The sequence below is a fragment of the Desmodus rotundus genome, chromosome 4, assembly GCF_022682495.2.
Source record: "Desmodus rotundus isolate HL8 chromosome 4, HLdesRot8A.1, whole genome shotgun sequence".
Taxonomy (NCBI): Eukaryota; Metazoa; Chordata; class Mammalia; order Chiroptera; family Phyllostomidae; genus Desmodus; species Desmodus rotundus.
The window spans coordinates 178,047,251-178,059,845 of NC_071390.1; the positions used below are offsets into that span (position 1 = coordinate 178,047,251).

The 12,595-nt window shown below is 58.9% G+C and overlaps 1 protein-coding gene across 3 annotated transcripts in view; it reads left to right on the plus strand.

Moving 5' to 3' along the window:
* The window catches only part of STK32B (serine/threonine kinase 32B), a 161,979-nt gene that overhangs the window by 115,806 nt on the left and 33,578 nt on the right, over positions 1-12,595 (plus strand). For all 3 annotated transcript variants that reach the window (XM_045183054.2, XM_053923389.2, XM_024573815.3), the window contains one exon: positions 10,548-10,585. In XM_045183054.2, coding sequence (XP_045038989.2) covers positions 10,548-10,585 — 38 coding nt within the window. The remainder of the gene's footprint in view (positions 1-10,547; positions 10,586-12,595) is intronic.

Consider the following 12,595-nt stretch of genomic DNA (forward strand, 5'->3'; position numbering starts at 1 on the left):
ATTAGAGCCCGCTGGTGTCTCTCCCGCACACATACCCCCACGGTCCGTCAGGAGGTGACGCTCCCCTCCCCATCACGCCAGTCAGACCCGGTGCCAGGGACTTGGCAGCTGTGACAAAATCCTGCTAAGTGCTTCCCAGAGGAATCAGAGCCCACCAGGGCCTGTGTTTTAATGAAGCGAGGCCTACATGCCAGAGGCTGAGGGTCCCAGGCAAATCCTCCCCTGAATGCAGCGCCCCACTGGGGGGCAACACAGTCACCTGTCTCGCTCCACCAGCAGAGCAGGGTCCTGAGACCCCAGGAGATATCAGCTTCCCACCAGGGCCTGCTGAAAATGCCAGTTCCCAGGCCTCGGCCACAGGGTCTGAGGCTGCAACTGGTTCGGGGTGGGGCCTGGGATGCTGCGTGGGGCCAGCGCTGAGACAGATGGGAGGAGTCCGCAGAGGCAGGCAGTCCCGGGGGCGGGCCTCTCAGCTGTCCCACGCTCCAGATGACCCAGTTGCTGCAGACCCTGTCCTGGGTCCTGGCGATACAGCCCCTCTGTCCTGGGCTTTACATCCTAATTGGGAAAGAGGACAAGGACAAATCAGTGAGTAAACTGTCAGGGGGGAGAAGGGTATGGAGAAAAATAAAGGCGTGTGGGCAGCAGGTGGGCAGCGGCAGGGAGGGAGTCCCAGGGAGAGTGGGATGGGCCTCCCAGGCCGGGGACAGCAAGGCAAAGGCCGCATGTGGGACCGTGCTCGTGGTGGGGACCAGTGTGAGCATGTGGAGTGAGGGACGGGCACAGGCGGTAGCGGCCTCAGGCAGCGGTCGGTGTTCGGTCGTCCCGTGCAGAGGAGTCCATGGAGGGCTGTGAGCAGAGAACACCCCCCACCCTGGCTGCTGTGGTGAGAAGGTGGCGGGATGGGGTGGAGCGGTTGGGCGTGGGCCTAAGACAGTGGAGCCAGTGGTGGGACAGAGGCTTTGGGGCTGAAGGTGTTGGGGTGTGAAGAGAGAGTGAGGAGAGTCGTTAAAGAGTGAGTGCGAAGGGCCACCCCACTCAGGGAAGGTCCTGGTTATGATCAGCTGGGTGGGCACCCCAGCAGAGTCATCAGGAAGGAGAATTTAACCAGGGCTGGGTTTTGCCTGGCAAACGGCAAGGGGGCTGAGGGGCGGGAGCAGAGCGAGCTGGGTGAGAGGCCATGGAGCTTTGGCTTGAAAGAGCTGGGGACACAGCCTGAGGGACAGGAGAGGCAGCAGCACCCTTCCTGAATCCTCTCTCTCTGACGCAGCACCCCTGTGTTTTCCCATAGACACCATGGCGTGCCTTTTTATCCTTGCCCAGCGCCCCTGCAGCGTGCAGCGTGGTGACCGGTGGTCCGAGGGGCCGATGGTGGGCAGGTGGCAGAAGTGAGGAGGGCTAGTTCATGGAGGCAGAAAGGGCACTGGCTGTGGAGCTGGCTCACCCCAAGCCCAGCTGAAAACAGACCGAGCTGTAATTAGAGCAAGCACTTGGACCCCTCTGAGCCCCACTCCCTCCCTGTGAAAAGAGAGGGAGAAACACAGTTGCTTCCTGGGTCCCTAAACACCTTTCTCTGAGACTCAGGCGCCATCCACGCCGGTAAGAAGCCGACAGCAGCCAGGAAAGCAAAACTCAAGCCCCAGCTCCGGTGCTAACTTCCCAGAGGACTCAGGGACGTTACTCAGCTCTCCTGAGTGTGAGTCTCTTCATCTGGGAAATGACTGTGTGTTCCTGGTGGTGGTCGGGCCTCCCCCGCTGCCCGGGTCTCAGATTCCGATGGGAGTCACGTGGATAGAGTGAGATTAGGCCTGGATGTGGACTCGAACTCTTTCCAGCCTGTTCCAGAAGGTGGGGGGAAGAATGGAAGGGCCATGGTCTGAGCACGTGGACAGAAATGCCCCGAGAGCCCACCCTGACTGCTGAATCCCGGAGGAAGTGCAAGACCAAACCTTCGGGGCAATTAGCAAGCTGCCTGCCCCAAGTGAGTGAGATAGAATGAGAGCTCGGCCTTGCTCTCCTGGGGAGCTGCAAGTGTTGGGGATCCCCTGCCGGCCCTGGGAGCCTGAGCCCCAAGCTGGGACCCCACACTGATTGGCCGAGTGCACCCGAGCCCCTCTCGGGAACGTTGGACTCAAGGTCAGCGTTCTGGCCGGTGTCTGCCCGCGCCTGCTGACAAGTTATAGATTGGGACGTCCTTGGAGGACACCTAACACATGCCCGGCGCCCCCTCAGGGCTGCAAGTCTAGACGCGGGCCCTGCTGGGAAAGAAACGCCTCCGCCACGTCATCCCACGAACGCACACACGGCTCACGGCCACTGTGGTGACATGCGGGAGGGGGAGGGGCAAGACAGTGACCTGGTCTGTCCAGGGCTTCTCAGGGCGAGTGATGCCCAGCAGAGTCAGCAGAGGCCGAGGGGCACCAAGCGGAGTCTGGGGAGCGCGCCAAGCCCGGGGATGACGCACATGCACAAACTCGAGGACCGTGGTGCAGCGCGGCTCTGCTCCCACCACCAGCGCGCCATCCGGCAGGTGAGAAGGAGAGATGAGCATTAGGGGAGCTGGTTCAAAGCTCGCTGCAGCCACTTTTTAACTGTGACCATGGAGAAGTCACGTCACCTCTCTCGGCTTCTGTTTCTCGTCCACAAAGAGAATTTAATGCTGCAGGCGGGTTGAATGACTTGCAGTATGGGAGGGGGGTTTGAACCATAAAACCGCACGAACATGAGAGATGGTCATAATCACTTAGGGGTCAGCCCTCCGTCTTTCTTTCTGCTACACCCTGTTCCCTCTGGACTCCCTGCCAAGTTGGGGTGGGGGAAAGAGTCACCTTGTGTTGAGCACCTACTGTATGCTAGGGGCTGAGCTAGGTTCTTTGCATACATCATTTCATTTTTGCCCATTTTACAGATGAAAACTGAGACCTGGGAGGTAGTAGAGTAAGGATATGAGCTGTCGTTCCCATGTGAAGGGCTCCAGGGTTTTATCCGCCCTCCCAGGATTGTTCAGCTGCCGTGGGGCCGTGGACAGCGTCCTGCCCTTCCACAGACGCTTACTGTTTCCCACACGCTGTGCGTGGAGTGGCTGGGGCTGTACGGAGGTTGCAGGATAGCTCAGGACAGGCCACTGCAATTGGGCGCTCCAGGAGCAGCTGGAAGGAAGCTGCACTGAGCTGGGCGGGCCTGCGGGGTCTTTGTGATCCCCTCCCTGTGTCTAGGGCGCTGTGCTGTTGGGCTCACCCATCTGTGAAGGAATTAAGGGAACCCAGGGCCTCCTTGAACGTGTCTGTGAATCCTAAAAGCTTCCAAACCTGCATGAGATAGACTTAGGAGTAATTAGCTGAGTGCGATTGCCGTAGTAACCAAGTTTCCATCCAGGCCCCCGTGGAGTGGCACAGCTTTCCAACGAAATTAATCAATGCCAGCCGTGCTGATGTTTGTTCTTTTCGAGATTAAAGAGAGGCCAGCAGCCCCCAAGCATGGCTTGACTGGCCACACCTCCTGTCCCAAAGAAGAAAGCTAGAGAAAAAAAAAAGATCTGAGCTGCAGCGTGGGGTTTCAAGCTGGATGCAGACAGGGCCGCCTCCCTAGGCTGTGCGTCTGTTTGAAAATTGCTTCCTCGCCATTCAGTCAAGTCATGGGTGGGTCTCTAACCCATGGCAGAGCCTGGCTCTCCCAGGACTGGCTCTGAGACCTCAGGGACGTTTAACTGAGCTCAGCCTCGGTCTCACTGTCAGTAAAACAGGAGTAATCGTGCCTGCCTGTATGAGCCTGCTAGGGTCACCAGCAAAATACCACAGGCTGGGGGCGTCCACGACAGACATTTGTTTCCTCACGGTCCTGGAGGCTGGAAGTCCAAGGTCAAGGTGCGGGCAGGGTTGCCTCCTTCAGAGGCCTCAGCCCTTGGCATGTGGATGGCTGTCTTCCCCCCGTGTCCTCACACGGTTTTCCTTCTGTGTGTGTCTGGGTCCTGATGTCCTCTTCTTATAAAGGACACCAGGTTGGATTAGGACCCACTGCAGTGACCTCATTTGACCTTAATCGTCTCTTTAAAGGTCCGATCTCCAAGTACAGGCACATTCTGAGGTCCTGGGGGTTGGGAGTGCCACATATGGATTTGTGAGGGACACAATGTAGACTGAATAATGCCCCCCATCTGAAGATGTCACCTCCTAATCCCCCCAACCCGTGACTGTGCTACCTTGCTGTGTGATCAAGTTAGGGATCATGAGATGGAAGATGGTCCTGGGTCACCCAGGTGGTCCGGCCTAACCACAGGTGTCTGTATGAGACAGAGGCCCGAGGGTCAGAGCCAGCGGTAGAAGGTGTGACGACAGAGAAGAGGGGTTGGATCGATGCCACGGCGTGCGGGCGCCTCTAGAAGCTGAAAGGCCGGGAGACAGGCTCTCCCCTGGAGTCTCGGCAGGGGCTCAGCCCTGGGGGCTCATTTCGGACGTCCGGCCTCCCGAACTGTAAGCGAACAAATCCGTGTTGTTTTAGGTCACTGGGTTTGTGGTCATGCGTTGCAGCAGCCGCAGGAAGCTAGCTCAGGTCCCACGAGGGTGAGTGAGGCAGCACCTGCAGAGCTCCTGGAGCAGTCAGGGGCGAGCAAGTGAGAGAGGCTGGGCTGGGGCACAGGGAAGCAGGGCGGGCCCCGGGGCCGGAGGAGGCACTGTGGGCTACAGACTGGATGGCCTAAAGCAGCCCATTTGTTCTCTTACAGTTCAGAAGTCAGAAATAAGACGTTGGCGTGTGTGGTTCCTCCTGGGGGCTCTGAGCTAGAGGCCGTCCCCTGCCTCCCTTCTGTCTCCGGGTGGCTCCGCGGCATTCCTGGGCTCGTAGCTGCGTCACTCCGATCTCTCTCTGCCTGTCTTCACGTCGCCCGCTTCTCTGTGGGGATCACGGACTTTCCTCTGTTCGTATAAGGAATCCATCATTGCATTGAGGGCCCAGTCCAGCACGACCTCGTCTTCATGGGGTTACCTCTGCAAAGACGCTGTTTGCAGATACATCCCATGCCCGGGCACCGGGCAGAAACAACATGACCCACCACAGCAGTCCAGGAGGGGCGGCACCTGAGCTGCGTCTTAAACCTGCATCAGGACTTATGGGGGGGGAGGGCCCCCACTGAGAGACGGGGCTAGGGACAGCCAGGGTGTCGGAGAACCCAAGGGGGCGGGGGCCAGGCTGACCAGCCAATCAGGAAAAGCCCTAGGAAGTCTGGACGCTGGCCCGCGCTTTCTAAAGGCTTGTCCAGCAGTGGCCCGGGGCCTGTGGCAGCAGCACCTCATCCCGAATTTGCACCCTGATGACTCCTCTGGGCTGAAATGTCCCCTCTCACCCTCCTGCTGTGCAAGTTCAATGCCAGCCCTTGGGACTCTTTCCATCGACGCCATCAGCAGACAGGTTGAAAGGTTGACAAGCACATGTCGGTGTTCCCTTTTCGTGGCCGGGGTTCTGTGGGCACGTGCGGAAGCCGGAGTCTGGCCGTCAGTGCGACGGAGCTATTCATAGAGGTCCCGCTGGTCCCGGACGGCCACTAACGGGGTTTAGAAGAGACAGGGCTAGACTTAGGCTTTGCAGGGCCAGGTGGGCCGCGTTAAAAATCAAATGCGACCTTGTGTGAGGGTGCGGTCATAAGCATACTCTGAGACGCAGACGACGTAATTTTCTTATCAAATCAGATACTTACTGCAGCATGCTCCTCAAATCGCTGCTGCCTGGTTTAGATTCAAGGAAGTCTGGTTCACTGTTTTTCTCCCCGTGAGAAAGCACCGACCTAGAGAGCAGGCCGCAGGAGCCTGGGCTGTGTCTGCTACCGCGTGACCTTGACCCTCTATGAATAGCTCCTTCTTCATCAATAACATAGGAGTAGGGACACCTGCCTCTAAGAGTCATGCCAGAGTTAAGTGAGGTGACAAAGTGCTGCCCTAGTACCTGATACGGAGCCACCACACGCCGTGTTAAAGTCACGTGACCTCAAAATTGAGCCTGGCACATACTGAGCACTCAGTAAAGGTTCGCTGCTAACTTCCAGGCACAGCATTGGGGGCTGGGGTCCCGCATGATGTCCACCCTCCTCAGGAAGCTGGAGAGGGAGGGCAGACGTCACATTTCAGGAGTAGCTGTGAGACGCAGTTTCCTAATTGTGACCCAGTTTCTAGAACGGTCCATGTCAGTATGGTGAGAGATCCCAAAACGCGAGAACCAAGTTCACTAGCTTTTGTCCCGCATCAGCTTACTGGCGGATGGGTGCAAGGCCCCGCCCACGCTGCCTCAGACGGAGGTCAGCGGCCAAGGTCAGTCCCACCAGTTCACCCCAGTGAATGCCTCCCTCCGGCTGAACCCTCCACCCACCCCCCTGCCCCAGTACTGAGGAGTTGGCCCAGATTCCGTGCCGAAATGTCCGGCCTCTCTCTGTCCTTGATGAGAAGCAGCGTGCCTCCCACAGGCCTGGCACTGTGCTGGTGGTTCTCGTAAATCCTCACCAAATTCAAACGGAGTCACTAGGGTTCAGCCGGAGCAGAAGACAGTCCCCAGAATCCCTCCCTGCATCCGGCAGCCTGCAGCTGGCTTCCCTGCAGTCTCATGCAGCGATGAGGACTGCGATCCAGCCGGAATCAAAGAAGGCCACCTCTCCAAACGTGTGTCCCTTCAGCCTCCAGGCTCCAGCCGCCACCCCAGCCAGGTCTCCTCCGCCTCAGAGCTGGCCATTCCTAACCCTGGCCCCAGTCCCACCCCGCACACCCTGACCACCATTCTTTGGGGAGCGGTGGGAGCTACAGAAGCTTCTGGATCAGAGGGCTGGTCTCATCGACTTTGTCTTAGAACACAAGAAAGCCAAGTTCCTGTAATGGTTAGGATGTGGGGTTAGGTGCTTGAACAATAAGCAAAATGAAAATGACAGAAACAAACAAACAAATCCTCACCCTGACACATGGCGTGTGTAAGATTATCCAACTTACGGCTGCGGAGAGTGAGACTTCGGTCAGGCAGCAGGCAGCGCCACAGGGCGGGCAAGAGGCAGACCCGGGATCGGCCCTCAGCCGCGCCGCACCCGCCTTCCCCAGCACCCCCACGCACGTCACAGCAGGAGTCTTTCTCTGGTGGTGGAGCATCCACACATTTCCACCTCGCAGACGCACCTCTCTGTCCCCCAAGTTACTTGTCCTCATCGCTGCATGAGACTGCCGGCACGCATCCCTCGGAAACCCCTGCGAAGGGACATACGCAGACACCACCCACGGGCTTCCTTGGCAGTCTGGACCAGAGCCATTTCTGTGTTGTTTTTAAAAGTAGCTGAGCTGACATGTCACACTGCGTTTTACTTGGGGGCTGGGGAATCGTTCAAGAGCAAGAACCGGGTTTTACAGTAGCCTCAGATGCGTCCTTTCCATCAAAGTGTCACTGTGCCCGGCTCAGGAATGATGGCCCTGGTCTCGGAGAACACCTGGCGGCTTCTCCCTCCCACGCCCCGCTTCGAGCACAGTTTCTGAACACAGGAGCCCACGTGGGGCAAGATGACGCACCGGAATGAGATATGATCGGTGTGGAAAATAGGACTGGAGGAAATGGCCCTGCACCCAGCCAGCCTGGAGGCTCTGATAGTGCGCTTCTCCGTGAAATGGAGTTCTTGTTAAATCCCAGGGGCCAGGGTTCTATCTCCTCCGGATGGCTTTGCAAGAGTCAGCTGGTGCGTCTCCCATGAAAGAGATCTAATTCATTCTGCTGGAAGCTCAAGAATCCGCCCCTGAGCCCACCCCACCCCCAGCTCCTTGTAACAAGCAGGGAGAGCAACCCTCATCACTTGTCATTTATTTCAGCACTTCCCACGCCTTGGGAGCTGGCCTGAGCCTTGCATGTATAAGTAGCATCTTGAGCATCATCGCATACGCCTGGTAGCGGTCAGACAGGGCTACTGTTTCCATTTGCCGAGATCAGGTAGTGTATCGGTTTTCTGTGGTTGCAAAACAAATCACCACTAGCTTAGCAGCTTAAAACAACTCACAGGCGTTTTCTCATAGTTTTCCTGGGTCAGGAGTCTGGACACAGCTTTGCTGGCCCCTCGGCCCAGGGTGTCACAAACCTGCAAACTCCTGGCCCGCGTTCCTGTCCAGACCTGTCTGGACCGCCCGCAAGCTCCCATGGCTGTTGGCAGGATTCAGTCCCTGTGCCCAGGGCCTAGAGGCACCTGCGGCTCTGCTGTGTGGCCTGCTTACCCGTGACCACTGACCTCTTCAAAGCCAGCAAGGGAGGCTGCCACACTCCCACCTGCTGAGACCAAGCCTTCGACAGAGTCTCTGTGGCATGGGGATGACACTCGCCCCTTTGTCGTGCTCCCTCGTCTGGAAGCTTGCCACAGGTCAGATTGTGTCCTCGTTGGCGTTCTGTGGCTTCACCCGCAGGCTGAGGACTTGCTCACAGGGAGGCGCAGGCCTGAGCTGAGGCACCGTGTGCAGAGCCACGCGATGCCGGCCGTGAGCCCAGACCTTTGAGCGGTGTTCGTGAAGGAAAGGAAGCGGAAGAATGAGGCGAGAAGAAAGACAGGACAGTCAAAGGGGAGGAGGAAGGAAAGAAGGAAGGATGGACGGAAGGACGGACGGACAGACAGACAGACCGGCAGAGAACCCCGAGGTGGGGCGTTTTCATCATCACTGGCATTTTGGGTTCATGCTCCCGGGGCCATGGCCACCCCCTGGGGATCCCCACGCCCCGAACAGTGTCACCTCAGTCCTAGGGACACCTCATGGGATGCACTTTAGCCCTGGCTGCTGCGTTTTGGTTTCTGAGTTTATTCTCTTTCTCACCGTTTCTTGGGAGACCCGCTGGGAGGCCGCGGGCAGGAGGCAGTGCTGCTGCCTGGGCCCGCAGGCACTTGACTCTGAGTCTTCCGCCCCCGTTTTCATTTTGTGAGTTCCCGAGGCCACCCTCCTCACGGGGACTCCGTGAGTAATCAGTCTCTAGGTCCGGTCCGCCGTGGGTGTTGTGTGACCTCAGCTGCGGGGTCCATTTACTTGATGCCCGTCAACATTCATGGGCTCCCGAAGTCGCAACGGCAACGAAAATTTAAATAGATACGCTGAGTGTCTCTTCCAACCTGGAGCCGTGAACGGAGCCTCACGTTGCTGTGAACAGCCGCCTGTGCTTTCGGGCGGAAGTACTACTTGATAAACCAGGGGCAAGCGCCTTTGACCTGGAAGGGAGCTGTCCTCCGTCTCAGAGGAGCTGACGCTCATGGTCAGTGGGCATGGCGCTCGCGTGTCTGAAATCGATGGTTTGTATCGAGCCTCGAAAGCGTGTGCGTGTCAGCGATAAGGAACTGGGGTTGAGGATGTCAGCGGAGGGCCTCGAAGGCTTTTACATTGTCCCCTGTTCCTCTCTCGCTGCGTCCCCTGCGTGTTGACAATGATTCCCTCCCCCAACTCGGCCACGAGTTCCTCCGTGCCAGCCTCTGCATTGCCCAGTCCCAGCCAGAACCTGCTCTGGCCGTGAGAATCCAGGCTCCCCGCACACGCCTGACCAGGCCCCTTACCCCAGGTGTGGTCTGACCCCCAGCCGCCCTCTGCAGAAATCCCAGTGGGTCAGCCGAGCCAGCATCCCCTCACCCGAGGGCTTCCACTCAGCCACTGTCCACCCCCTGGCCACCACCTGCTCCATGGCTGTGAACCCCCGCTCGTGTGAATCTTTCATGGGACTGAGACTGTCCTGCACGGGCGTCTCTTCCTCCTACGTCAGCGGTCCTGAACCCGGTCAGTTTTTCTGCGTGAACTGCCGCCCGGCTCCGATTTTCCTTTGACTGCGTCTGCTGTCGCCGGGCACCAGGGGTGCGGCGGTGAGGAAGCGGAGCCCCTCCCTCAACAGCACAACTCGGAGTGGGGGGGCCCTGCTACTGTGGCGGCCCAGATGTCCTTTCTGTGGCTCGCTGTGTGCCCCTAAAAAGGCACTGGCAAACTGTCTCTCTGAGGGGCAGATATTAAATATTTTAGGCTTTTAGGGCCACGGTAGTCTCTGTCGCACATTCCTTTTCATTGCTGCTGTGTGGTGGTCGTTTCGTTTTACTTTTACAGCCCTTTAAAGAGGCAAAGCGTGCCTCACTCACAGACCACGGGGACACTGGTGGAGGGCCGGGTGTGGCCCATCCCGGACTCCGCGTCACTGACCCTCCCCGAGCCTCAGCTCCCGTGTTCTCAGAGAGGAGACAGTGGTGCGGGAGGTGTGTCCTGGCGAGTGGGGGGTTCGTGGCGTCCAGAAGGGACACCACCTGCTCAGTGAGGAGCTCACTACGGGGAGATGGAAGGCCAGAAATCACTGTGAATATTCCGGGGAAAACCACTCACACAGCCCCCCCCGCAGTCCCAGCAAACAGGAGGAAGAAGATCCCAGGCACTCCGGGACCGCAGTCCTTGCTGCCTGCTCCATCCGGGGCCTCACGCCCGGGCAGGGCGGCCGGCTCGCGGGGTGCTGCCGGGCGTTTGTCCCCTCATGCCGCGTTCCCCACGTGTCCGTGGCACCAGGCATCATGTTTTCAGCTTCTTTCTTTTCTGTTGCAGAGACATCAAGCCAGACAACATCCTCCTGGATGAGCACGGTAGGCCTGCCGCGGGTGCTTTGTAGGCAAGGGGGAAGGTGGAGGCCCGGGGAGGTTGGGGGTCCTGGTGAGGGGATTTTAGGATCGAGTAGAAAGCCTCTTCGGGGTTTCAGTGCTGGTGGATGAACATCCGTGTGAATTTCTGGTCTGTGTCCCGCCAAGGTGAGTGTATTTCAAGGTTTCACATCTGAAGATGTGCCTATGGGTGGCCTGGTGTGAAGACGGCCAAGCAGACGTGGGGGTGATAGGGTTGGAGACCCCTGGGGTTTCCATCCCAGGGCCCCCACCTGCGGGCTGGTGACTCTGGGAAACAGCTCACCTCTCTGAGCCCCAGTGCCACCTGTCAGATGGGGAGAGAGGTGCCGCCTGCCAGGCCGTGTGGGGGTTGGGTGGGATGGTGCGTGGCTGGCGAGCCAGAAATCAGCCATCCTCAGAGCCTGCGTCGCCTGGCCCCTCAAGCTTTTGTGGGCGCATGGAGCCTGGCCACTATGTTAAACCAGTCCCGTCGGTCAGAAGTGGGGCTGAGACTCTGCATCTCTGAGGCTCTCAGGTGAGCTGACTCCACTGGTCCACGGGCCACGCATTGAGAAGCAGGCTCCATGGCCGCGGGTCCCCAACTTTAGTCTGATGGGAGTCTCCAGGGGGACTTGGTATCTGCTTCGGCGAGCCTGCCCTGTGCTCTAGGTCAGCGCCAGGGAGTGGTGCCCAGCCACGGCAGGACCGTGGTCTAGGGCGCGGCCCAACGATGCACAGCCAGTTGACCTGACAGTCCCCTGTGGCCAAGGCGGGTGGCAGCTCTGTAGCTCGGAGACCGAATTCGCTGACTGACTCAGGGCCTTGTCCCCCAGGGGCTTTTGGGATGGGGGAGGGGAGGCTAGACAGAGCAGTGGGGATTTTTCTGAGATGCTGCCTCTTCTACGTACCTGCTCTGGACCCTTCCCCCACCCCTGCAGGCTGAGTCCATGGCTCCTCTTCAAAGCCCCTGTGGAAGCCCAGATGTGCTGCCAGTGTGTCTCGGGGGTCCTGTCGCATTGTGTGAGCCCCTGGGCATCGGGAGGTGCACTTAGAGGCCTGGGTGGGGACCACCTGGGCCCGAATCGCCCACTGGCCACTGAAACCCAACTGAGTGCTTGAGGCAGTGGGTCAAAATCCCCGTGCTCCTGAGTGGAAGGTCAGGGGCAGCCTCGAGATGCCAGGGAACCAGGCAGAGCTCAGGGTGCCCATGCAGGTCCTCCGTTTGCATCTAAAAGTCGGGAAACCCGGACATGAGCTCAGCTGACCCCCCAACTATCTGTGTGTCCCTGGCCAAGTTGCCCCACCCCTCTGTGCCCTGGCCTCCCCAGAAACAGAACGGAAGTGGCGCCACCTTGCAGGGGTGGCAAGGGTCCAGGCAGAACAATGGAGAATGCTGCGTGACGGCGTGTGTCACCCGTCCTCTCCCTGTCCCTTCCCTGCTCAGGGCAAGGCGAGGGGAAGTGGGGGGCTGTCTGGGAGCCGGGGGCCCACAGGGTGGGCCCTGGGCAGGATCCTCAGGGACCTCCCCTGATGACAGAGGGGGACTGCTAGACAAAGGCCTTTCAGGCCCTGGACAAATGTCCAGAAGCAAAATTAAGGCAGGAACAGAAGGTCATAGGAATAATTCCACCATCGTGTCCATGAGGATAGACACCCAGAGAGCCTGTGACGCCTGAGTCCCCGCTCTGTCCGCACAGCCCAGCCACAACGCTCCCACACCCCCACCTCCTCTGCGCTTCCTCATCTTCAACCTCCAGGTCCCCATCCATCCCTTCCCCCTCCCTTTCTGCACATGTCTTCAACCCCTGACCTCAGTCCTTTCTCACTTTCCTCCCAGAGCTCTCCACTCTGGACTCCCCATCGTTCACCACGTCCCACGAGGCTCACACAGGCCCCAAACCTGCCTTCTGCAGACGCCCGCACCGTCCCCCAGGCGCCTCTGGACCCGCCTTCCTCCCTCTTCTCCAAGCTCCTGTTTCAAGTGTCCCCACTGAT